Raw genomic sequence first — 25,471 nt, 5'->3', positions numbered from 1 at the left:
AGTAGCAATTTTATTGTCTTTGCAGCTGGCTGTTGAAGTTCAAGAGGATTTTTTTTCTTTGTTTTTTTTTGTTTTCAATTCTGAACGCAGAGGTGAAACTTCTGTTCCTTTTAGTTCTACAGAAAGTATTTACAATTCCCCCAGGAGGCAATCTGAACACAGATTTTTCTCTTGTTGTCAAAATGGTAATTCACAGATGGATATTTTTTCATTGTGGGTTTGAGCACAGCCAGAAACTGTAATGCACACCAGCTCCTGAGCCTTGCCAAGTTGAACCTGTGCAGTGATATTGGGGTCAATTCAGAGAGGTAGATTCAGCATTTTGTGAAACTTGACTTTTTTAGTCCTTTCAGATATGTCTTCTGAAAATTACTTTATTTTTACACTTTTTAAACTTTTAAAATATTTTTTTCTTTACGCACGGATCTCCTTCCTTTCCCCACATATTCACACTTAGGGCTGAAATTTTCAATGTGTCTTTTCCTTGATAGTGATTTCTTCCCAAAGACAGTTTGAAATCCCTACAGCCATTCTCAAGTTATGGGATTTCCTCTGGTACCTCCTGATTTCCAACAGGGCTCATTGTTTCCTCCCTCAGTCCTATGCGTGATGCTGCAGCTTTTACATAGGTAGTGGATCATGATGAGTTCTTCCTTTTTACAGACATCTGCATTGCACGAGGAATTATATTCACCTGAACCTCTTCACCTCTTTTATCCTCCGGGCTATATCCGTCTTCATTAAAGACTCAGTGGTGAAGTGGATGTACAGCACAGCCACACAAGAGCACCAGTGGGAAGGACTTATCTCCTTCCAGGTAGGGGCAGACACTGTGGCGGTTCTCAGGGTATTGGAGTCATCACTGTGGTGTGTCTGCACGACGGCAGGTGTTTTCATTTTGTACAACCCTTGTTGTACAAAATGCTGTTCTTCAGTCCACAGAGTTTCTCTGAAACTTGTAGCACAATGTATGCGGTTGTGGCCCCGGGCTTGGTACAGGCAAGTAGTTGATGCTGTGGCATGTTTCTCTGCCTGGGGGAAGTTTGCCCCTACTAGACAGAGAAAAGATGAAGAGGTGGATTTTTTTTTTTTATATATACAAATGCTCTTATCTTCTTCTCATGCTGCAGGTTCATTTCTTCTAGCAGTGACAAGAGGCCATTCATTTCCCTAAGCCGGTACTTTTTGTGATAGGACTGTCCATTTTGTATAACGTCCAAATTAGTTGGTCATTCTTGGAGATCTTTATAATCTGTTGATGACTGAAAAAAGGGAAGCATCTGATTAAAATGCAAATTTGAAAGCATTTAGAAAAGCTTTGGAAGAACAGGCTAATTAAATACTTGAAGGGAGAGGATATACAACTCTTTTGTGAACACAATGAAAGCATGCCTTTCTCCCTTCAGATCTGGAATACAAAAGGTACTTGAATCTTCAAAGAAAGGGATTTTCATTATCTGTACAGCTGTTGTGATTCTAGAACATGGGTACAGCACTGCTGCTGCAATACAGGGTTGAGGTCGTAAAGGGCATGTCTTCTGATGCATACTTAGTACCCATCCTTTTCTGACGCTCTGCCTAAGGCTTAAATGTTAATACCACATAGTGAATCTCACATTATGGTTGATTTTTTTTTCTCATCCACAATGTATCAATTGGCAGAAAATAACATTGTAATACATATCTTAAATGGTATGGAAATGTTTGTATTGGATTGTCAGTCATTCCCTCCTTCCAAAAAAACTCTAGGCTTTATGCTTTCACACATGGTTTATCCAATAGTGTTTTCATCAGATCTGATGGGTATACTAATTAGGTAATCAGGTTTCATACTTATCTAAAGCCCTGCTGACCACCTCTCTGTAATTTACCAGCCAAGAGAGATTTTGCACTTAAATGTGGTGCACTGGGCAATATTACTGTTCTATCAAAAAGCTTTTACTTTGGAAAATAGTCAACATTATGGCATCCACTATTTGCTCTTTAATAGAGAAATTCTCAGCTGCAGAATAGAGTATCTGGGGAAGTGAAAAGATTCACTGACTGCAGTTGATACAGTACCTTTCACTTGCTCTTCTTTTCATCTTTGCGTTGTGCTTTTTCAAATTATAATACATCGCTTATTGAGGGAAAATGCAGAATGTGTAAATTTAATTCTTTTTTAAAGGAGGAATGTTGTTGAAAGCATCTATCTGCTGTGTATATCACCTGTTACTGGCTTCTGTCCCTTCAGTACACAAATGTGATTAATTTAGCAAGTATTGTTTTGAGGAGCAAGAGTAGGAGAGAGAACCGGTCTTTTGGTTTAGCATGCTTTTAGTCTCAGCCCCTGTCACATTCATCTGAGCTGTGCTTTCTTCCATCACAGGAATCACTCAGCTGCCGCTTGGTCTTTGTGATGATGCAGTATTGTGTGGCTGCAAACTACTACTGGTTGCTGGTGGAAGGCATGTACCTATACACGCTGCTGGTACTTTCAGTCTTTTCTGAGCAGAGGATTTTTCGGCTTTATCTCTGCATTGGCTGGGGTAAGTTGATCTTTCGTATGTCCACCTGTGGCTGCATACACTGGCAGATGGTATAATAGGAAAAAATATTGTGTGTCTATTGTCGTGCTGCCCAGTTCAAGTCCTGCACTCTCCATTCCCTTTTTGTTCCCGATCCCTTACCTTGTTTGAGCTGGAGAGTGCTAGGCTGGCACAGCTCTTGGGTGCTCATGGCATAGAGGCTGTGCATTCATAATGCAGGGGCTGTGCGACACCACAGAAACTCCCCAAACCAATGGCAGGCGCATGGTACTTTTCATGCAAGACATCAGTTTCCCAATACAAAATATGCGTGGGTGATTCCAGGTGACTGTAGATTTTCCTGGACTGCCCTGCTTCATCTCCTGAAAGTTTCCCATTACATTCAAACATGTGTTAACTACTTGTGGCGCAAAATAGCGATGATACCTTGTACCTGGTCAAGGATAACAGTAGAGAAATGGTGGCAGTGTGAGCCGGGGGGATGCAAAGGGGCTGAGGAACAAGGAGCTGCTAGCAGGGAGTTGTCAGGTTGGTTATGTGGACAGAGCAGGTTAAGTAGTGATTGTCGGGCAAAAGAGTGGTCAGGGTGTGCATGCCATGGGCATGTATGAGCTTGAGATTAAGGACTGTGATGCCTTGAAATCAGTTGCTTGAGCCAGAGTCACCTTCTATAGAAAAGCTAATGCTTTGATTCTTTCACTGTCCAGTTAGCCTGAAAATATATTACTGTTCAGGTTTAATCCTATTTTTGGAATGATCTCTTGTGTGCTTTTATTGCGTTCTCTCCCTTCCTCTTCTCCCCCCTCCGCTTTGGTGGAAGTCAGGTGGCTTTTGGAAAGCTGAAGGTAAATCCAAGTAAATACTGCAAGTGCTTTCACAGAAACTAGTTTGAACGTTTAAATTGCTTTGACTGTCCTTCTCTATGGATTTTCCAACTGTGAATATTCTAGCAAATTAGTTCACTGGTAAAATGCATATAAATGGCTTACTGTGAATTACCCAATTCTACTGAACAGTGATATATGAGGAGCAAAGGCTTTCTGGTGTATTGATGGGAATAAATACATGCAAGTAACAGCAGTTTCCTGCTGGAGAGTTTTAGTTAAAAAGTTCTCTATCTTCTATTATTGTTTTATATAGGACATGCAGCAAAAGCAACAGCATCTTGTATAACATTTGAACTATGTCTATTTTAATCATATTTTATGAATAGCCATACCCTCAATTTAAAAAAAAAAAAAAAAAAAAAAAAAAAAAAAAAAAAGATGAGGGAGCTAGCTATCCTGAAGCACTGACTGAGGACATGAGAGGAAATGGAAAGGAAATTAAAGCACAATTATATCTAGCCAAATCCTGAGGGTATTGTGTTGTATTATAAGTAAGGGATAGGATAGTTTTGATCTGAATCACTTCTAATTAGAGTTTGTCTCTTGCAAAAGCAGAAGGCAGAAACAGAAGATGCTCTTTTGGTTTTGCTCTTCCTTTACAATCAAAGTTTTGCTACTGTATATTTAATTTCTGGATGAGTTTGTGGAATTGAGTGGCAATGCCAGAACTTGGCACTGGATGTATGGGTTTCATCCAAGCTTCCTAGAAAAGCTCTGCCCGTGCCATTCAACCCTCATCTGTACAGTTTCTTGCTATTCCAGCCATGGCTGCGTATGCAAACCTTGCCAATGATTCTCCACCTTCAAATGCAGAAGCATCTGCTGTTTCACTGCTCCCAGATTAGTTATACCAGTTTCTTCTCTAACAAATGGAAAGATACAAAGATCTTTTCTGCTCTTTCTTGCTTCTTCACTGGTGATTCCATTTTTTGGGTGCTCAGGTCCCTCACCAGGTATCTTTCTGCTGTATTCAATGCTTAGAAGATTTTTGGGTTTGGTTTTTTTTTTTTTGAGCAGCATGATAGCCTCAGCATAATGCCAAGGCTTCAAGAGAGACAGTAGGTTCCTGTTTGAGCTGAGAGTCCTGCTCTTTGAAATAGTTGATTAACTGTAAAAATAAAGCTGGATCAAACCAAAAATATATATTTAATTGTCAGAGCTGAATTGATACCCTGACCCTTTGTTAATGAATTGTCCTCTTACAGGATAATTTTTTTAACCTGTTCATTACTCATCATTTGATGAATATTTATGTTTTAAGATTTCATATATGTATTGTTCACAAACTTAGTGGGTGTTAGTCATTTCATGTTGTTATTTCTTCTAATTATAACTGAACTTTGTGATCACTTACAGACCATACAGTATTGTTTTTGCTGTCTGAATACCTTCTGCAATCCCCCATGTGATCACATATGTTTGCACTTGTACTTCTCTCAAATGTACATATGAATAAAACTGTGTATGCTCCTCAAGGTTTTTGTCCACCTGAGTGTTTGCAGATATTCTTGGTCATTATGTTTGCCCTGTTGTACTTCTTTCAAGGAACAACAGGTCTCAGAACAAAGAAGAAACTAGAGCAAATTACTTCCTCAGGTAATCCCAAACAAAACTGTAATGTAAGGGCCAGCTCTCAAATGGGTAGAAATATCCCAATACATATTTCTGTCCAAGCTTTTAAACTGCTATATTAAATAGTGCTATATTTTGTTATAACAGGGGAAAAAGTCCACATAATTGTGTAAATAAAGAAAAGCACTTTTCCCATTTTATGTCTAACATGATCATGTCATCTCAATTCAAAACACGGAAAGGGTAAACCTGCTTTTCAAACAGAAACTTGTAAAAGATACCATACTCAGTCTGTGTTTTCCTAGGAACAGTTAGCAGTGAGGAGTGTAAAGAAAAATTAATAAATATTTCCCAAATATATTTTTGCTATGTGATAATTTCAGGTCAGTTCATAATGTTATTAGACAGTAGTCCATTTAGTATCAGTTCAAATGAGTAATTATTCTTGCTGTTGGAAGTGTTTTATAAGGGGAAAAATCTGTTTATCTTGTGTTATTGTACTTTGCAAAATCTAGAAAAGTTATAAAAGCTTGACAGACCTAAGGAAACCAATGTAGTTTTAGAAATTGGCAGTCACTTATATCAACCTCATGTATATTAATAGGATTCTATAAACCTTCCTGATTACTTGTGAGGTAACTGTATTCCTGTAATGGCCACTTCCTTGCTGAGATTTCATGCCATACTAGGCTTTGAGATGGCAGTGTTAAATTTTTCCTATTTCATTTAATGTGGGAAATGTCTTGCTTATGTCTTCTTTTTCTTTGTAAAAGCAGACTTTCACACATTTGTGTCAACCTTGAGTTGCACATATCCTACTGCAAAAACAACAGTTTATGCCATTTTCAAAGCTGATGGGGGGGGGGGGGCAGAAACACTAACAGCATCAACAAACAAAATTCTTAATAGGCTAATAGTAGAGCAGGTAGATGAGTTTTTACTTTCAGTGTGGAGATCAGCACAACAGCAGCTAAACAGGATGTTGATTCAGATAGTCATTATCACTTGTAGAAAAAAAATCTGTTGTTATACATTGCTGGTACCTGGTGCTTCCTTCCTCTGGCATAAGAGAAATCCTTGACCACAGATCTCACCTTCTAGAGAGAACAAAACATTTGCAGAAGGGGGAAAGAAAACAATGTCACTACGGAGATGAAGATGATTACCTTTTTGTTTTGTTTGTTTCTCGGGATATGCAGACTGCTCTTCATCAGGGTGTCAGAACACTAACTCAGTGTTCATTGTGTCTGAGCCCAAGTGAAGAGTCACTGAGCTTGACATTGACTTCAAGCAGCTGTGTCAGTGCTGTATAAAGTGTCTCTGGAGAAGAGCAGTTTATACTGTAATGCTGTTGTATGCATCTTTCAGCAGCTTTTAGTGGAAAAAGGACCTGATCATATTCAGAAGCAGGGAGAAGGGAGGAGTGGGGAAACAGCAGCAACATCCCACAGTGACTGGGTGTGACATCCAGGCAGGAAGAATGACAGGAGACAATTTTCAGCACTAAAGGCTAAGAAGAAAATGTTAATAAAAAGCTAAATCTTCTCTGAGCTTCTGTGGCAATTTTAGACCCAGCTGCACTTACAGCAGGGAAACTGCCATAAAAAATAAATAATCCCCTTCCTTCCAAGCCTTGGCAATCCAAACTTGCTCTAAGGAAGAATACTTTGCGGGAATGAAGCTATTAAAGGCAGGAAGCCTGGCTAGGGTGTCAAAATCCACATCCTAATTGTGAGGAAGATCTGACTGGAACACAGCCAGTAAGAAACCTTCCTTCTGAAGCCCCCAGTATGAACTAGGTGTAGCAGCAACAGGATGCATTCATTGCACTGACCACTTCTTGTGTGTTTTCAAATGAAAACTGTGTTTCAGTCAAGGATGTGAAAATAGGTTTTGTGTCCAGACTGATCTTGGTAGGAAATACGTCTGTCAGGAGTTTCTCTTAATTCTCTTCACTTTTTTGTCTTCTGGATTAAACTCTTTCATGCTTTTCCTTTCTTAGAAAGAAAAACATTTCATTTCTTCTCACATCTTCAGTGCTCTTAGTCTTTTTACATCTAGACATGTTTATTGCTTCTTTCAGTTCCTCATCACATACTTCCTGCATTCGTATGTCAAGCAGTTGATCAAGTCAGACCACCCTGATGGTTGAACCAAGTCAGATGGTATCTGAAAGAGGAGGATTGGAGTTCTGGCAGCAATAGGGTCACTCTGGTTTGTGTGCCTGATTGTCTTGGAGGTTGAACTTCTCATCACATGGAAACCAGTGATGTCATCTGAAATATGAGCTTATACACAAACTCATGTGTCCTAAAATGCTGTATTTGGAATATGTTCTTATTTAAGGATCATTTAAGGCAGAATGGCAGTGCTCTGGTCCTACAGAGACAAATTTACTTCATAATCTCTAATCAGCACATGAGGATGAAGGGAGCCTCTCTTGCTCCTCATATATCTTTCTTCCCTGAAATTGCCTTTATGTAAAATGTGGTACAATGCAAAGCTAGAAATGCCATGTGTCTGTAAGAAAGAACACTTGCTTGCACCTCAAGGTAAGGGAAAGAAGCTGGCATGGAACAGCACCACCCAGTGACACCTTTCATGGTACCTGCTACTTAATGGACTCCAGAACAAGCCTGAGCTTTTCTGTTCTGTTACCAAAATATCTCAGACTCATTAAACGAAGAGACTGATTTCTACATGCTGTTATCAGGACATGGTAATTTCCACTAGCAGCTCCACAAATTGCTCTCTTCTCTGCTCATTAGGGACAGTGGAGCATTGTGAAAATGTCAACCAAACGGTGGTTCCTGTGCAGAATTTCTCACAGCTTCCTTCTCTAACCTACCCCATCCTATTATCATTCTGCATAATGCCTGGTTTTCCAAATTTTTTTTTTTCTTACTATGCAGATACCTGTCCAGGTGTAGAATATGTAAGCTAGAGTGAAAATAAGTAACTCATGCTGCTTATATATGCAGTGGGGTGTTAAGATGTTGATTTGGCAGTTCCATTACTTTCTCATCATCTATAATATATATTATTATCACAGCCTATAATTCAGATGCCCCGTGCCCTGTCATTTGAAGTTGAACTTTATTAGTTGAGCTGTAGGCATGCTTATTTCCTAGTACACTTGACAGATTTCATAATCACCATGTAGTGTTCAAAGAATTTTGGTCAGTTATCAGCCTGAGAGAATTAACAAGGCAGAAGCTATTATGAGCAGGCTGTTGCAGTTTCTGGCATCTTCAGCAGTGATGTAGTACAGAGAAAAGTAGACGTTACCATTTCCAGAATTCAGACACCTTTCTGTGGTTACTTAATCTGAGCAAAGATTGATCCCAGAGCTTTCTGTATAACAAAGAGCAAAACCAGGAAGAATTCAGCCTATATTTTAAATAAGTGCATCCTATAAACGGGTGCGTTTTTTTCTCAGATATCTGATATTCTTTGAATAGCAGCAGCAAGAGAAAGAAGTGTAGGACTGAAAGTCAAATGCACCAAAACAGCTGCATTTTGGGAGCCCAGGACTGGAACGCAATGCTGATTCTGTTAATGAATGATAGTCATCTGTAGAGTTTATTCAAGGAGTTGTATACAGTTTGCTTCCACTGCCTGCTCAAGTCAGCCAAACTTCTCTTGACTGAATGAAGTAACCAGAATAATATTTGCATTTGTGCCAATTAATGCAGGTTATTTAGGTATCAAGATTGTAAATTAATCTATGGAGAGCCTCAGTGATCCTTGCAAACTACAGTTATTGCAGAGGTGCTGCAGACTTGCTCTTTTGCTGTTGTGAATGACTTCTGCAGACTTTGAGGTGGATTAGGGAATGTTCTTGGGGCAGCCTCCTCTTTAGATCTTGACTAGGGCTCTGGAAAACTGGATGCATTCCCATCTGCTGAGAGTGTCCCCCAGACAGTGTTCAGACCCACCCATTTCTTAGGACAAGACTTTGTGAATTTGGTAGATGTCAGATGGTATGCATGTAGAATTTGCACTGACGTTCAAAGCTTACATATATGTATTGCACTGTTAATTCCTTGTGTCTCAGATTAAATGTGTATTGCTAGCATGGAAAATAACGTGACTGATGGTGTTGCAACACTAAGGCACCAGGGGCCTGCATCACAAGTGGGAGTGGGCAGAGGATGTTGAACAAGTCACCTTGTACATGCTGCCTATTAATTTGTATAACATTTGCATAGCAGGATACTGATGCAGTTCAATAATACCAGCCTTCTCTCTAGCTAGGCTCTTTTGAAATATAATATTAATATCAGATTCTCAATTCAAATGTCAAGTAATGTGATTAAATATGGAGAGATTTCTGACATATCCAGAAGATGGAGATATCCACAAATCGTTATCGTTATCACTCGATATATCGGTTCCCTCCATCTTTGTACTCCCAGTGTTCGTGTCTTATCCTGTAAGTTTCATATTAAGATATCTTAATTCTCAGCAAAGTCAAGAAAGGAATAATTCAAACTGTAATTAGTTTCTCTGAATCAAAGGCTCATTTGTGTTTGGAAGTGATTTGTAATGAGCCTGTTCTTAATCTCTTATGCCACTATCAAAGCAGCATGGAGTTCTCAGTAACTTTGCTCCCAAAATATTGTGTACTCTCGGTATCAAGTACATCCATGGAACATGTTCAACCACTTCCCCCAATGATCTCACTCAATTCATTATCTTTGCTATTATTCTAATTATTGGTATTTTTTTTTCTTGCTGCTCTTTATTCTCTTTTTTTAACTGATTAAGGAGAATTAATTGGTCTTTTGTGCCTGTAGTATTTAGCTATTCTGTTACTAGAGAAAGAATACAGTACAACAAGACAGAAGGTTTTTACAGATAAGACCAGTTACAGATACTGCTTGTAGATTTTTGGACTGCAAGAGATCACCAATTTCCCTGTGGCTTCTGCTGTCAGGAACTGTGTATTTGCCCTGTGCAGTGCTTACTGTTGCACACTGATGTTCTTATGGTCCCTTACCATATTGATTCTTAAGAATGGAATAACAAAGCACGTTAAATGTTGCCCTTCCTATACAACGTACATACATCATCAGACACTGTCCAAGGAGGTACACAGAGGAATTAGACCATCTTGATTCATCCTTAGGCAGAAATTCCTCATCCTGCTCATCGAGTCTCAACGTGCTTTCCTTCCTTGTGGGCTTTTTTGGCACTCCCTTTATTGAGTATTGGTTGGTAGACACACTTTAAAATTATTTTTCAAGACCTAGGCATTTCATAAATGAAATAAATTAATTTGAGAGCCTTTGACATTGTAAAGCAAGTAATGACTGCCAGCTTATTTGGCTTTTCTCTCTTCCCTTTACAACCCAGATAAACTGACCAACTCTAGCACATCCACTGTCAGGTAAGCATAGGACCAAGCCTCTTCCTAAGACCAGATACATCTGCTGTCTTTGCTGCAGCTGCTCAAGTCCATGCCAGTACCGCAGCCCAAACTTGGGACTTCTCTGTGGGGGAGGCCTGAGCATGCTTGCTATGTGTCGTGTGCCCATGGTGCCCTTTGCTGTTGGGGGTACGTGGGGATGAGTGTGCTCCAGCCCGATGCCAAGAGACAGCCTGAGCTTGGTGCTGCCTGAATACAGTGTAGCTGACCCACAGGCAGGAATGTGGATGGAAAGGCTCCAGTCAGAGCAGACTACGTTCCCCTCTAGCGTGATTATAGCGGCTAGCACAGCTTCCAGAAATTTCGTTCCCTTGGCCCCTCTGTGAAACTTTCCACGGAAAAGCTGGCATATACCAAGTATGGGGGTGATGGTCTGTTGTTCATTTTTCATGCCTATTAGGAGCTAGGTGGGGGCCCAGACAAAGTGAGTTCATCCATTAGTTACTTGCAGGTTAGATTCCTCCTACCATTGACAGCCATCTGTGCTGGGCAGGAGCTGCAGCCTTGCCACCAGTTAATCATGTTGCTTATCATTATGCGGGGGGTTTGTCCTCCTCTCTGCTTTTCCCTGTCTCTCAGTGTCAGTGTCAACCTTGTCTCCTTTCTTCCCAGGTGTGCCAATGCTGTTTGTTATCCTCTGGGGAACTGTCAAGTACCTTTATGAAGATGAGGGGTTGGTTTAGTTCTGATTTTTCTAGCTACCTTGTTTGTGCTGTATGTGTGCACCAGCAGGTCATTGTTTGCTTTCTGGTCAGTGTGGTTTGCTTTGGTAATGTGCTGAAACCTCACATAATTGCTTCTGTTTTGTCTGAAGGTCTCGCATAACATTTCAGAAAGGAGCATATGTTTCTTTCTGATCAGAACTTTCTGCATGTCTGAATGAATCTATCTTTTTGCAGGTTAAGGAAAGGTATGTTTTGTTTTTCTGTAGTTACACTATCAACAGTAGAAGTCATCATACCCAACCAAGACCGCTCCTGATACCGTGCCTTTGGCAGTAGCCTTTACAGTTGTGCTTCTGAGGAAGGCAAAAACCTCCCACAGGATTCTGCCTCCGATTGTAGTGGTTAGCTTATGCCTAGCAGCAGACATGCGATTGCCTGTTCTTGTTAAAGCTTCTGTTATTTAGATCTTCTTAAAATAAAGGCCCATTCTCCGTCTGCTTACGTTAGTCTTGCTGAAGTCAACTATACCATACACAAGACTACTGCAAAACACAAAATACTTTTTGTCCACTTTTACCTTAGTGGCTGTTCTGAAAAATTGCCTTTATATATGCTTTGTGTACCAAATAGCATTGTGGTTTGTTGGTTTGTTTTTTAAAAAACAAAAGGGAGGAAAGTGGCTTCCTCTTCTTAGTGACAGTGACTGCCTGGAAATGTTTGGGTAGCTTTCTTTGTAATGAAATAAATAACTTTATGCTATTTCCTTTTTATTCTAAATGTACTATTTATTGGGTCTTCCTCTTACTTAGTTTCCCAATAACCTAGCCAGCACTTTTGTAGAGGGTCCTTTTTTTTTTCTTTTTTTTTTTTTTTTTTTCCAATCCCCTCCCCACCAACACAATCCTTGATGGAGAGATGCTGCAGTGTGAAAATTCAGTGTAGTCAGAGCCACCCCCAGACTTTTTTCTGGTGTTCCTGAGTATTAAGAACCAGGGTTTTTTTAGTGTCTTTCATAGTACTGAACAAGTTCAGTCAAAGCTGCCTTTTCTGGCTTAAGCAATGCTAGGATTTTCTGACTTTCCTTTTCAAGGTTGACTTGATAATATTCTGTAGCAAGATTGTGGCTGTACTGATGTATTGCAAGTTTTGTTGAAATTGCCAGAATAGGTATAGACAACACATGGCCTCTGAACAGGCGACGTTCTGTGGACGTATCTTCCCATTGATGTAGAAAATGTATTCAAAGTGCTCATGCTGAGCCTCCTACATTATGTAGTGCTCAGAGCTGATTTATGTTTTCTATTAAGGAAAACTGTCACTCACTGCCTTCAGCGGACCTTAAAAGGGGCAATTTTGCACCTTATTGAATTTTCTAAATCTTGTATAAATATTTGTAAAATACAGCAATAAATAACCACATGTAGCAGCTTCTCTGAAAGGCAAGATTTCTGTGCCTTGGGCGGGCATTTGCTGGAGCAGCCAGGGATATCTTTCTTGCTGTTTGCCATAGCGCTGTCACCATGGATGTGCAGCAAGCTCTAAATTTCATTTGTGACTTAAGTACTTCCCTGGTTATGAGGAATGACTGGAAGTAAATGTGGTCAGGGTTGGGAATTTGAGGCAGTCCTGTGAACGTAGCCATTTGAATGAAGGACTGAAGCCTGCAAGACTTACTTGGAGACTGGCTCCTTCTTCCCTTACATGTGCACGTGTAAACTCCTTTAGAAAGCAGCTGCTGTTTTAAAAAGTTGAGCTATTGAAAAAGACTTTGTCTAGATTACAAATAAAACTAAAGGCAAGCGGTACTTCTTAGTTATTAGACTGTGCCTAAAGAGCTGATACTTACACATCTTTGTTTCTATCTGCAACTAATTACGGGAGCAAGCCAGCCAGCCTACAAACTTTTTAAAAAATGGAGCCATTCAGCTATTCTTCAAGGTAAAAATTTAGTGTTTTCATTTTTAGAAAAAGCATACCAGATTGGTAAGCAAAGACAGAAACTTACCAGTAGCATTTGTTTCACTGGACCAATTCTCTCTTCACAGCTCTGAAGCCATTAGTTGCCAAGCATCTTCTGAGTGGTGCTAAGCAAACTGTAGGGATAGATCCCAATCACAGTAGATGTTGGTGTGTTTGTCAGTGTGGCAATCCCAGAAAGCACAAATGGACAAGAGATCATGTACAGATCTATCAATTTTATTTTCTGGGCACTTTAATAGCTGTGACACTTTAATTGGGCTGTAATGGCTTTTTTATTGCACATATTTGTATAAATTTAGAAGTAGCTAAAACTGCTGTGTGCCACAGGAAGCAAATTAATACACAGAGAAATGTAGCAGAGTTAATGTAAAGAATCATTTCTCAGCCTCTGTCATTATCAGGAAATTTTAAAATTGCCTCTGCTTCCACTGCAGCTAGTCAGAAAATTAGAACTCCGCTTCCAGCCATGCCTGTTATCCCGCTGGTCTTGAGAGGTTCAAATAAAATTAATTTTAAAGGCTCCATGAAGCTGGCTCCCAGTCACGTGTACCAATTAAGAAGTTCTTCTGTTACTCAGATTGCAGCTCAGGTATGCTGACTGCATACAATATGTACACCTTTTTCTCTGGTATCTAAAATACAATTGATTTGTAGGTTGTGGAGCTGCTGGTTGCAATAATATGCTTGTTATATGCATTAAACTGAGATTGAAAGGAAAAATTAAATCCTGAGCCCTTCCCTGGCTTGTAGTACCTGCAAGGGAATGTGGAATTGCCACAGCCAAGGTGCTTCACTTTCCTCTCTAGTCTGTGAGCATGTGTGGGTGTGTTGTTGTAGCATGGATCCTTTCCACGTGCTGCACGTTTTGCTAGTTTCTCTCGGGTTGACTGTCCCATTACAAGGGTGGGGAGGGTTTACTCTCCACCAACATCACGCAAGCTGAAGTTTCATAGGCCTATTAAGAAACCTTAAGGAAAGTTGAGCATATATATGTTTTGGCAGATGAGATTTGGAGATGAAGAAGAACTGGTTTTGTGAAGGAACCTATGTTTTCTGTAGTGCTGTTTCATAGTTTTATGCCTGCTGGCTTTACTGATGACTGTTGCTTTTGAGTAATGCTGAGCAATTTGGCAGGAGGCTAACAAAGTTATTTCATAGAAATATTAAGAATGCTGTCTCTGCGGAACAAGGGAAGTGGCATATGAACGCTACCCCAACACCCGGGCCGTTGTGTGCACACATGGCCCACCATACAGTCGGTGGTGGCTGGCTGTGGCCAGGGTGGGACTTAAAAGAACTAGATGTACAAACCCCCCAGTGTAAAGTTCACTTTGAACCAGTGGTCCGAAACTGTGGCTTTCAGGCATCACTTTTCTTGTGATTGTTCTCCAATATTGCTCAAGGACACAGGAGTTTAAAAAGCTAAAATGAGACTTATAGGGACAGTGAAGTATTACATTGCCTGCAGCATGTTACTTACTTGGCAGAGGGCTCAGCTGGCCAAGAGAAGTTGGGAACTATTGCTCCCATCTTTGATTTTACTTGCTTATAAGTTTTAAAACTCCCTTTGGGCCCGAAACCTGTACATATACACTGAAGGAGCTGGAGTTTGCTGCCTTAATAAGGACAAATAAATAGATGACTGATCTAAATATTGATACAAGAAAAGTGATGGAAGGTAATGGGACAAAGAGCTAACAGTTAAATAATAAAATGACCTGACACTGGAGACTGAAGAGCAACAAAAAATAATGCAGAAAGTGGAGGATAGGAACCACGCAGGAAAAGACTGACTCAGACTCCCCCAATCTCCTTTCAGCCACATGACAAATTTGACCTTGGTTTTAATGGAGTAAATCTTCACAATTAACTGATGATAATTCATAGCAAATTGTGGAGGACAGCTAGCCATTAGTGGGCAAGAAAGGCCGGCAAGTAGTACCCAGTTGGATTGTGATAGCTGCAGCAGTACAAAGCATTCAGTGTTTCTAAGAAGCAACTGCATCTGTTTCCATGTCAGCATGATGTGCTTTCCTGGTATCTAGTCCTCAATATTGTTTTCCATCTGCATTGCTGTGACAGAATGAAAAGCGGGAGATTTTAGTAATGTACTGAAGCTTTTTCTTCTTGTACCCTTCTTTTTGCCATCTTCCTAGTTGCTGGACCAGAAACTATAACATGAATTACTGGTTAATCATCAGACTGCCCATTCTCATTGCCATTGGGGTGAGTATGGGGCATGTGCAGCGAGCTGGCAGATTTCCAGGAGAATAGGACATGATATAGTAGAAAGAGCAGATGTGCATATGGCTGTTGTGCATGTCGAAAGGCTAATAACCTTTGAGGGTATTGACATTTTCATTCAGAAATGTGATTTTATGAAACCAAATTGGTTTCTGTCACTGGAATTCCCAACTAGCATTTTATTTGTTTAATTTGGCCACATGTTGTCATGTTGCAGTGGCAGCACATGATAACAAAACAGCATGCCATAGCAATCCAGTGAACTCCCCTGTGTGCAGAAAGCTATGGCAGGTGGTACAGGGAGGCAGAAGATAGTGTTCCAGGTACTGGGCTACAGAAGAGCAACAAATGGTGTGGAGAAATGCCATGTTCTGCATCCACAATACTGTGTCAGTCTCAGACCTCCAGACAAGGCAAATGGGCCAGCCCACACCTTTACTATGTCTGACTCCCCGGAGACGTAGGTAAGCTCCCCTGCTTTGTTTAGTGAAGTGCCTGCATTTTCAAAGGTGATTTGGGCACTCATAGAGGATGTATTTAGAGCACAGTTCCTTAGCAAGGAGTTGAGTTCCATGGCAAATTCTGTAGCTGCAGAGTAGCAGGATGCACAGGGACCTACACATGCATACACAAACCAGCTTTTTTGAACACTTAAGCACACATGTTTCTTGATAATGATATAAATCCTTTTTTCATTTCTCCAGGTAAATTTCCTGATCTTTATCAGAGTTATATGCATCATCATCTCCAAACTACAGGCTAATCTGATGTGTAAAACTGACATAAAATGCAGGTATGTCATATGGTGGTCTGACACTTCATGCCCATCAAAATGGAAGTAGGCAAGGAGGTACATGAAAGGAATGGATTGACAAAGGTAGGATTTTCCAGTTCTGATGGCTTGAAGCCATTTAAAAGTCTGACTGTAAATTTACTCTGTCAAGGGAGAAAGCCCTTGCCCTCATGACTTCTGCAAGCAGCAGGAAGGTTTGATGCAGGTGAGCCATTTCTCAGACGTGCACGTACATTCATTTCTTCATGTTGTATGTTCAAAAATCTGCTGTGTAAACAGAAAGGCTTTGTCAGAAAAGGATTTACCCAGCAACACAGCCTTCTTCACTGATGAAGACTATAGTCTTTGTGGTCTGTCTGGAGGTTGGTGGTTATAGCCAGAAGCTTTGGGGAAGTCTTTTACCCAAAAGAGTTCAGTTCGTTGGTATGCTTCTGATGATAATAAGACCAGTAGTCAGAGATTCCTGTATCAGAATTTTTTGTCCCCCCTTCTTTTCTGCTCAAAGACAGTGGAAAAAATTTTGGGTGGAGGGAAGACACAAATGCTGTATTAGAATGTGTTGTTTTAAACAAGGACCAGTCTAGGTGCCCTAGAAAGTCACTAGCTTAGATATGTTTGTGTATAGAAAGGAGGAAAGTGTTTTGCTCTCAGGCCAGTCTTTCCTTCACCTGTCTCTTGTTGTTCATTCATTTGACAAAGAGAGCGAGCTCGCTGTTCAGTATGGCAGCAAATCTCTTCTCTCTGCAGAAGGACTGGAGTTGTGGAGAAACTTCTCCCCTTGCTCAGGGAAAGGATTTTTTTTAGGGAGGTCTTAATTACCCAGGAAGCCTTTTCATAGCACTTTCTATGGCTTCCTGCTTAAGGCAGAGCTCTCCAAATATCCCATCTAGAACAATTAGCATTCATGAAATAAGCTAGGGGATTGCTGTACACCTACACAACTCCCCTTTTTTATGCAAGTGGTGTCTCCAGAGCCAATTCAGTGTCAGCCTCCCACTTCTACCTCTTATCTCAGGCAGGTGGTGGTGGAGCAGAGCCTCCATCACAAGACTTGCTGGTAAGCTGCTCGTTTAAACAAGTCCCACTTCTAATGCAATGGTCTGCCTAGATCCACTAGAGATCTGCATTTCTGCTTACCTGTATGTGTAAACTGCTCAATTTCAGTACTTGCTGTGATTCACCAGCCCTTGGTCCTTGTGTATATAGGACATTGGCAGGCCAGTGGATGGGCTGACAGGAGCCTTGCACTTGGTATGTAATAAACCCATGCAGAAGTATAGGATGGCCACTGACTGGGGAGAAAGCAACTTTACAGACCCAGGGATGCTGGAGGACAATGATTCAGCAGTGTGCCCTTGTGACAGCGTAGGCTGACTGCATCCTGGGCTGCACTAGCAAGAGCATAGCCAGAAGGTCAACCATCCCCTCCATTCAGCACTTGTGAGACTGCTTCTGATGTCCAGGTTGAGGTTCCCCAGTACAAGAAAGACAGTGTGTCCTGTCCCTCCAACCCCATGGGACTTGTATCAGTTTTTCACCAAGCTAGTTCAGGGGCTGGACCAGGTGACATAGAAGGAGCTGGTGAAAACTGGGTTTATTCAGTCTGGAGAACAGAAGGCTAAGCAAGGGTTTAATTGCAGTTTTCAGCTACCTAATGGTGGTTATATAGGAGATGGAGGTGGACACTTTTCAGAGGTGCATAATGAAAGAACAAGGTTACAAGTTACAGCAAGAGAAATTCCAATTGCATGTCAGAGGTGAAAAAAAATTCACAGTGAGTGTGGTCGGTCGCTGGAAGAGAGGCCCAGAGGGGCTGTGGAGGACCTTGGAGATACTCAAAACTTGGCTGGACACAGCCCTGAGTAACCAACCTGCTGTGAACTGGAGTTGGACCAGAGACTTCCAGAGGTCCCTTCCAGTCTGAATGATTACATGATTCAGAATAGCAGCCAACAGCCTTAGGAGGGCACACAAGATCTACTGACAGCCCTGCTAGTTGAGTGATTTTGTATCTACCAAACTGTCTCAAGACATGTTGTTGTGAGATGTTGATAGTTTCTGTGGCCCAGGATAGCCCTATAAACTCCCATGTGAGGCTCAGGTATCTTTCATTATGCTATTGGGTGACTAGCACGTATGTCTATCAAAAGAGAGTTAAGGACCATTCTTGTGAATGTTTTCCTGTTGTTGTATCCCTGAGCATTGCTCTCTCACAGCTGAAAAATGTTTTGTTTCAGGTTAGTTTGTCTTTTTTTCCTTTGCTAGCTGTGTCTTTGAACTTGCCATTTAAATCACAGAGTGATTGCTCACTTTTAAGACAGTTTAACTGCTTTTACAACGTGTTCTGCATTTATGGTTAGTTACAGTGTTTTGAAGATTTAACACACCTCAGATGTGGGAAGGAATAGCAAGTACTCCTCCATTTGCCAGGGTATTTTTAAAAGATTCCAATTATTGATAGCTGTTTCTTTCAGGCTATCAACAAGGTAGGTTTTGGTCATCTTTCCCACTTACAGATGGGGAAAAGGATACACAAGAAGACATCTCAGGTACAAGAAAGCACATGGCCTCCTCCTGAGTTTGGAAGAAGATTTTCCAGGTGAAATACAGCCAGTAGCTGAATACAGAGGTTTGCTCTCAGCAGCAAGTGGTCTGCAATGGAGTGGCATGTTGAAACCTACTAAGGTTATTTTGAGGATTTTTTTTTTTTTTCCCTGCAGCCTCTGGAGGAGGACCCTGCAACACAAAGTGGTGCAGTGACTTACCTAAGTTGACAGTGTGTCAGAAGCAGAATGCAAAAACAGTGACTCCCAGTGATCATTGGGATCAAGAATGATCTACTCAGTGGCATTGTATTTTTTTCTTTCTTTGTGATCTTAGGCTGGCTAAGTCTACGTTGACTCTGATCCCACTGCTGGGGACCCATGAGGTCATCTTTGCCTTTATTACTGACGAGCATGCCAGAGGGATGCTGCGCTTTGTGAAACTTTTTACTGAGCTCTCCTTTGCTTCCTTCCAGGTAGCACTCACACTGTACCCATGCGCATGAGATATTTTTTGACTGCTGTTTGGGGACCTGCTTTCTCTCTCATTCATTGCATGTTCCCTGTTCTTTGTATTTCTCAATTTAGCACTGGATATTACAGGATTATGACAGTGGAAGGGAAAGTATGAGGACTAATTTTTAATAGTCAACTTAGATGTTAGTGTCACTTAATTTATTTTCAGTGTCTTAAATATGCTACAATAAACTGGTATTCCTACCCATGTATGAATATCTACTTCCTATGGGACACCTCAAGGCAATAATGAAATTGTGATTTTCTGTAATTGTATAATGGCATTGCTGAAAGCAAATGTGCTTTCTCCGGTGTTTTTGATACTCCTTGGAAAATCTGTGCTGTGAAAGGTAGCTGTCTACAGCTGTAACTGCATGTGAGGAGGATGTAGGTTTACTGTGATTTTTATTTAGCTGTTGCCTTAGGTAAGGCATTTTCAAAAGAGTCTCATTTTCTAAGGGAATTGTTACTCTTCTAGTTTCCCTGCTCACCCACTCATTTTCTGTTTATCAAGCACAGAGCTGTATTTAAGATCCCTATGAATTGTTCACTTACGAAGAGTTTATAACTTGAAACCAGGTAAGGAAAAAGAAGGGAAAAGGAATCTTTAGAAAAAAATAATAGGTTGAAGAGAACAGTAACTCATTTTTCCTAAGATCATGTGCTTTGAGACATAGTTTGGTCAAACCTATCCTCTGCCATCAGAGCTGCCAGGGACCACAAATTGTCTCCATCTTTCAGTCTTCTATGGGACATGCCAGTGTAGAGCCTCTAGCCCTCTGCATGTTTGTTTGGCAAAGCAAGGAAAGTGCTCTGCTCACTGCTCTTCTTGTTTTTGTTGATTTCAGGGGCTGATGGTTGCAATTCTCTACTGTTTCATCAATAATGAGGTAAGAGAGATGCTAGTTGTTCCAGTTTGCCTTATCAGCATTCACTATAGGAAAAGGAAATGAAAAATGGTCTTGAACAGCTAAACTGTCCTTGCTCAGGACTTTTACTTTTTTTACAGACCCTTCTCTGTACAGCTACACAGGATAAGTCCTCAGACAAATGTTGTTGGAAGGAATTCAGGCAGTATAATTCAGGGCCACTATTTGCAGACATGAAATCTTGCAAGTTGTCTTGCTCACAATTGTATAGTTTGCACTGCTGGAGCTTTTCCTTTATTAAGAATTATAGCTGCTTTTCTTAATCTGTCTCATAGAGCTGCTTGCTTGTGTTGGTGAATGTCAGAGTAGAGCCCGTTTTACTCTGAGAACCGAGCTCAGCTGGCTGGTGAGGTTGGAGAGTCCTCTTGGCTAATGCCCATTTAGTTCAGTTTCGTTTGGTTTCCCTGTGGCCCAGCTACTTGAAGACATCATTGCTCTCATTCTAACTGAACTTCATGGAGTGGTGAGCTCTCCCACAGGCCCAGAAGAAGTGTAGCCAGGGCTTTGAGTTAATTGATTGCAAGTACCATCTTCTATGGCTTCTGCTGAATCCCAGCCCTGTTGGGGGAAAGAGTATTACTCTGTTTCACTATTGCAGGAATCTTTCATATTACCTTCTAAGTGATTATTATTATTCCTTCAGTCAGCAGCCAGGTTTTCAAAGGAAGCAAACACTATTAATTTGGCAGCCCATTATTAAGTTCAATGCACATCAAAGTGTTTTACACTCATGCTAAATCTACTTTTAAACATGACACAGTAATTCAAGATCACCTATTGAGAGATAGGCCTCATCAAGGAATTGGAATCAATGGAAAAATGTTCTACTTGTGTCATTATGGCCAGGCTGGAGTCAACAGAAAAGCAGCAGGCACCTGAATTAAGCCCTGCAGGAGACTTCACTTTTGTAGCTTGTGGGTAAGATTTTGTTTAAGTGAATGTGTTAATTGTACTACTTAGAAAAGTAAGAGGTGGGTAGCAGCAGGCTTTGCTCAAGCATGAATTAGACAATATTTGTTTCAAATCCCTTGTACAGCTTTACAGGTGTACTTCAATCCTAAAATGCAGCACCCTCTGCTGGTGCATCATGTATTTCTTTTGATTCACTTTGGCCTTTGCTCATACATCCCCTGTGCAGCTGCAGCCGGGCCTCTCATGAGTAATGCCCAATAATTTCCTCCATGTGATACAAGGGCAAAGTTACATCACAGCCTAAACTTTATTACAAACCCTGAAACAGGTAGGCTTGTTTCATTTGAGGGAACTTACTGTGAAGTAGCCTACCTACGTTTCTAAGAGGTCCTTCAAATCTCTTGTTGCTATAGTTCTCTTGCCTTTGTAATGTAATTCGTAAAATCTAACCACGGTGTGCTCAGCTTCACAGAAAGCTGGCAGACAATCTAGGATGAATTATTTTGCTTGTTCAAACTCTCGTTAGAAGAAGGGAGAAGGATTTTGTCAAGCCCAGTCATCGGCATCTATAAAATAAATCCATGTAAAGAGTTTGATTAGGTCAAGTCTCTTCTATTTCTTCCCTAAACTAAATGAGAAACTGTTTTTCTTCTGACAGACTATATGTGCCCAAAGACTATCCTTGTTTGCAATATGGTCTATATTTTTATTTTTGTCGACCCATTGACTCCTTTTCTTTTTTCTTAACCGTACAGAATGAAAGTTTTTTGCAAGTCCTGGTGCCAGATCAAGAGTAGAAATGAAGCTAGAAGTGATATTAATGTCCTTTTCTAGTATCTACTTATGGAAAAACATTAAAATATGTTCATATTTCACCTGAAAGATTTTAGATTTTTTCTGATACTGCTCTGAAGCCAACAGCATGGTCTCATTAGATTGCCTGTTATCACCAATGTTTTTTGCAAAATGAGCTGGGCTTAATATGACCAGTTTATCTGCAGTTAGTGATGCTTTCTATAAGAAATATTCTAAACCACAGAGAGGCTGCCTCTTTCCACCAGAATTAGTTTAAGCTGGTTTGGGTTTCATTCTCTGTAGTCTTGCTTCTCGTTTTTGCCTCCTTCCTATCACAATGGAAGTACACGTCACTCCCTTCTACCTTAAAGAATCTGTCTTGACTCCAGAACTCCTGATTTTTTTTTAATTATTGCCCTATCTTCCCTCTTTCCATTCTCTATACAGACTACCGGTTGAATGCCTCCACCAGCTCCATTCCATCCTGTTTCAGACCTATTTTCCTTTCACTATGATTTGTTGAGATGCTTTTTTGCCAAAGTTGAACTTTTTTGTAATCAGATTCCAGATTCATTGCCACATTCTCAACATCCTTGCCCATTAGCTGCATTAAGCCCAATCAGCTGCTCTCTGTGAGAAGCCTTCTCCACCTTTAACCCCCCATGACCATCTTTTCCAAGTTCTCATACCTCTTCCCTTTCTCTTTCAAAATACTCTACATAAAAATTTTCCTTCATCCCCTTTCTCATGGGAGTTTTGTTCTTGGTTCCCTTTTCCCTGTATAGCTTATTTCTGGGGCATCTTATCCACACATGGAAGTTACTAGGCTAATTATTTTGCTGAAAGATCTGTAGATCTGCTTGCGTGCTCAAGAGCTGCCTCTTTACAAAATAAATCTTAACCTATTCCCTATTCACAGCCGTCTAGGCAAAAAACTCAGTTCAACATGGACAGCAGAGCTGTTCTTTACCCTTCTCCTAATCTCTGGAGAGAAAACTAATATTCTGTTATTCAGATCCATTCTTATAGTCTTTTGCTCAGGTCTTCTCATTCAGTCTTGCAGGCTATTTGTATCGTAGCTCTAGGATACAGCCTGTCGTGTCCAGCCAGACTGAAGACTCATTTCCTCCCTTTGATTGATTCTGACATACCCATTTCTATTACTCATTGACTTATTCTGTCAGTTAGTAGGTTCATGCTTTCTTTCAGGATCTGCCTGTAAATGTCTACAACTGCTTTTTCCCAGTGCTGCCTATTAAACCAGCTGTTTTCCATGCCCACCAAAGGTAGCAAGTACTGGGGTGGTAATACGGTCAATTCTTCTCCTGCAGACAGTATAGTCCCTGCATCTCACTGTTTCCTTTCTGTCTTTATCGGGCTGTTCTCCCTCATTCTTCTATGCCAAGCTATGCCAGAGATACTGTCTTTTTCTGGTGTCTTTGCGCAGCTTTTGACACAATGACCCACAGTTATCATGGTAAAACAGAAGCTTCTATCTCAGCATCTTTCCTTCTGACCCATTTTGTTGTGATACCGGAGGGACAGATTCTGTTGTTAGAAATGCAGAGATGCAGCTGGTTCCCACCAGGACAGTATTCAGTACAAGGGCTGTAGCCCAGAGCTGACAAGCACTGCTAGAGGTAACCACCAAGGGAAGACAATTGGTTATGTAAGGCTTTGCTCCTTTTTTAGGGCTGCCTCCCAGATTCAGTTTTTCATAATGAACAAGCAGAGAAGACATACAACAGCTGGTTCCCTAGGATGTTTCCCTCAGAGTATGAAGGTTTCAGCAGCCTGGGTATGATGACAAGCCTGCGCTGGAACTGCTATCAACCTATTCAGTCTCTTGGTGGTCAGTACTGGACCCTTAAAAGGAAACAAAAAGGAACTCTCCAGAGAAGGCTCACTTGAGTGACCCATCTATAGTGAATTTACTTCCAGGCTGAAGTACATACCATAATGAATTGATTTCTGTAGCTGCACTCCTGCCTTTTTCTAGAGTAAAAAAGGTTCAATTTTATGTCCTCTGCCTTACGTGTTAAAAGCTAATGGAGGTTCTTACTTCAGTCAAGTGGCAAGAACTTTGTCCATGGAACAGGAAGATCTAAATTCTGTTCTTGTTTAGCAGTTACAAGACCCTGGATAAACTTCCAGATGAGTACAGAGGTTACACAGTGTAACCCAGAACCTGTGACTGGATGAGCATATTTTGTAGCTTTAAAAAAAGCTAGTATCTGGAATGAGATATTGTAATTGCTATTTAAAAAGGGGGGGGGAGGGGGTGGAAGTACAGTCTTTAACGTGCTAAATTGTTGGTTTTTCAATTCTGAATAAATCTTCATTTTTGTATGGAATAAAAAACCTGTAAATATTCAAAGAACAAAAATAATCCAAGACATAACACTATTTAAATCAAAACAGAAGTTAAAACAGAGCCCTTAAGAATACCTATGGTGACAGTATTGAGCAGGAAGCCAGTCTTTTCAGTCATTTCATGGCTGATAAGCAAAATCAAGTTAATTGTTAGTACTGGTAGGGCATAGAGTATGTTCAGTATTGCAGCTGAATACAATTTAGAATAAAATAATGAAGATAAGATTTCCTGGCGCATAAAAGAGCTTTATTTCTACAAGTAAAAGTGAATGCTGTCATTATTTTAAATATGGAATACCCTACAATGGATTAATGAGATGATTGGATAATTTGAAGCAATATTGCAGGTTTAAAGCATTGCCAGCTTTTCTCAGTAGTATGGTATCTTTATTTTTTCCTTGATCTTTTATAATGGAGTCATTTAAAAATCTGATTAGTTCTACATTCATTCCTTTTGTTTCCTTCTTTGATTGTGTTAGGTTCAGATGGAGTTTCGGAAAAGCTGGGAGCGCTGGAGGTTGGAACATCTGTATGTCCAAAGAGACAGCAGTATGAAACCTCTGAAGTGTCCGGCCAACAGCATCAGTAGTGGAGGCACGGTAGGCAGTAGTGTCTACGCTGCCACTTGTCAGGCCACATTCAGCTAAGATTTCTGCAGGTGCATCAGACTGAGAACAATGAACTGTATAATACACCTGAAAACCCTTAAATACCCAAGCAAGTGGCTTAAGTATGCCATTTCCAGCAAGAAACTTAAGCATATGCTGCTCATTGCCTGCAGGCTGTTGGACAAAGGTTTCTAGGGAAAGCAATCTGCTAATGTAATCAACACATCAGAGGAAAAATTGATCATGTCTAAAGTAAGTTAAAAGAGTTTCTTCCTATTCGCACACAAGGCCTCCAGGTGTCTAAAACTTAAGCATAGCATTGATCCAGTCTGAAACCACAGGGTCAATGGCTTATTACTGTTGAGTGGGTGAACTGAGTGATTGACTGATTAAATTACAACGACACAGAATATGATTATTGCCAAAAAATACATTTAGATTTTTATGGGGATAGGGTTAGGTGCTATCACCAGTTCTAGAAAAAAAGAACTTTGTGGGACACAACATGCGTTTTAGGGAAGAATCAGTTTGTAGTAAGAGTTTCCCAAAGCTAAAGTTGAAAATATGCTTACCTGTTTTCTGAGTAGGTGCAGAACAGCATCCCCAGTGTCTGTCAATACGGCAGGCAGTGTGGTGTACATTCCTGACTGCTCTTTTTAAACTTCACTTGAAAATAATAAACCAAACCCAGTATC

At 40.6% G+C, this 25,471-nt stretch overlaps 1 protein-coding gene across 1 annotated transcript in view; it reads left to right on the top strand.

Moving 5' to 3' along the window:
• The window catches only part of GLP1R (glucagon-like peptide 1 receptor), a 54,717-nt gene extending 29,880 nt beyond the window's left edge, over nucleotides 1-24,837 (top strand). The window contains exons 5-12 of the mRNA XM_010581129.1: nucleotides 664-817; nucleotides 2,369-2,528; nucleotides 11,031-11,091; nucleotides 15,220-15,289; nucleotides 16,012-16,100; nucleotides 18,981-19,119; nucleotides 20,008-20,049; nucleotides 24,648-24,837. Of these exons, the coding sequence (XP_010579431.1) occupies nucleotides 664-817; nucleotides 2,369-2,528; nucleotides 11,031-11,091; nucleotides 15,220-15,289; nucleotides 16,012-16,100; nucleotides 18,981-19,119; nucleotides 20,008-20,049; nucleotides 24,648-24,815 (883 nt within the window). The 3' untranslated portion in view covers nucleotides 24,816-24,837. The remainder of the gene's footprint in view (nucleotides 1-663; nucleotides 818-2,368; nucleotides 2,529-11,030; nucleotides 11,092-15,219; nucleotides 15,290-16,011; nucleotides 16,101-18,980; nucleotides 19,120-20,007; nucleotides 20,050-24,647) is intronic.
• Nucleotides 24,838-25,471: the final 634 nt, after the last annotated feature.

Source organism: Haliaeetus leucocephalus, unplaced genomic scaffold (genome assembly GCF_000737465.1).
Source record: "Haliaeetus leucocephalus isolate CR32 unplaced genomic scaffold, Haliaeetus_leucocephalus-4.0 Scaffold752, whole genome shotgun sequence".
Lineage (NCBI taxonomy): Eukaryota > Metazoa > Chordata > Aves > Accipitriformes > Accipitridae > Haliaeetus > Haliaeetus leucocephalus.
This window is presented reverse-complemented; position numbering and strand designations above follow the sequence as displayed.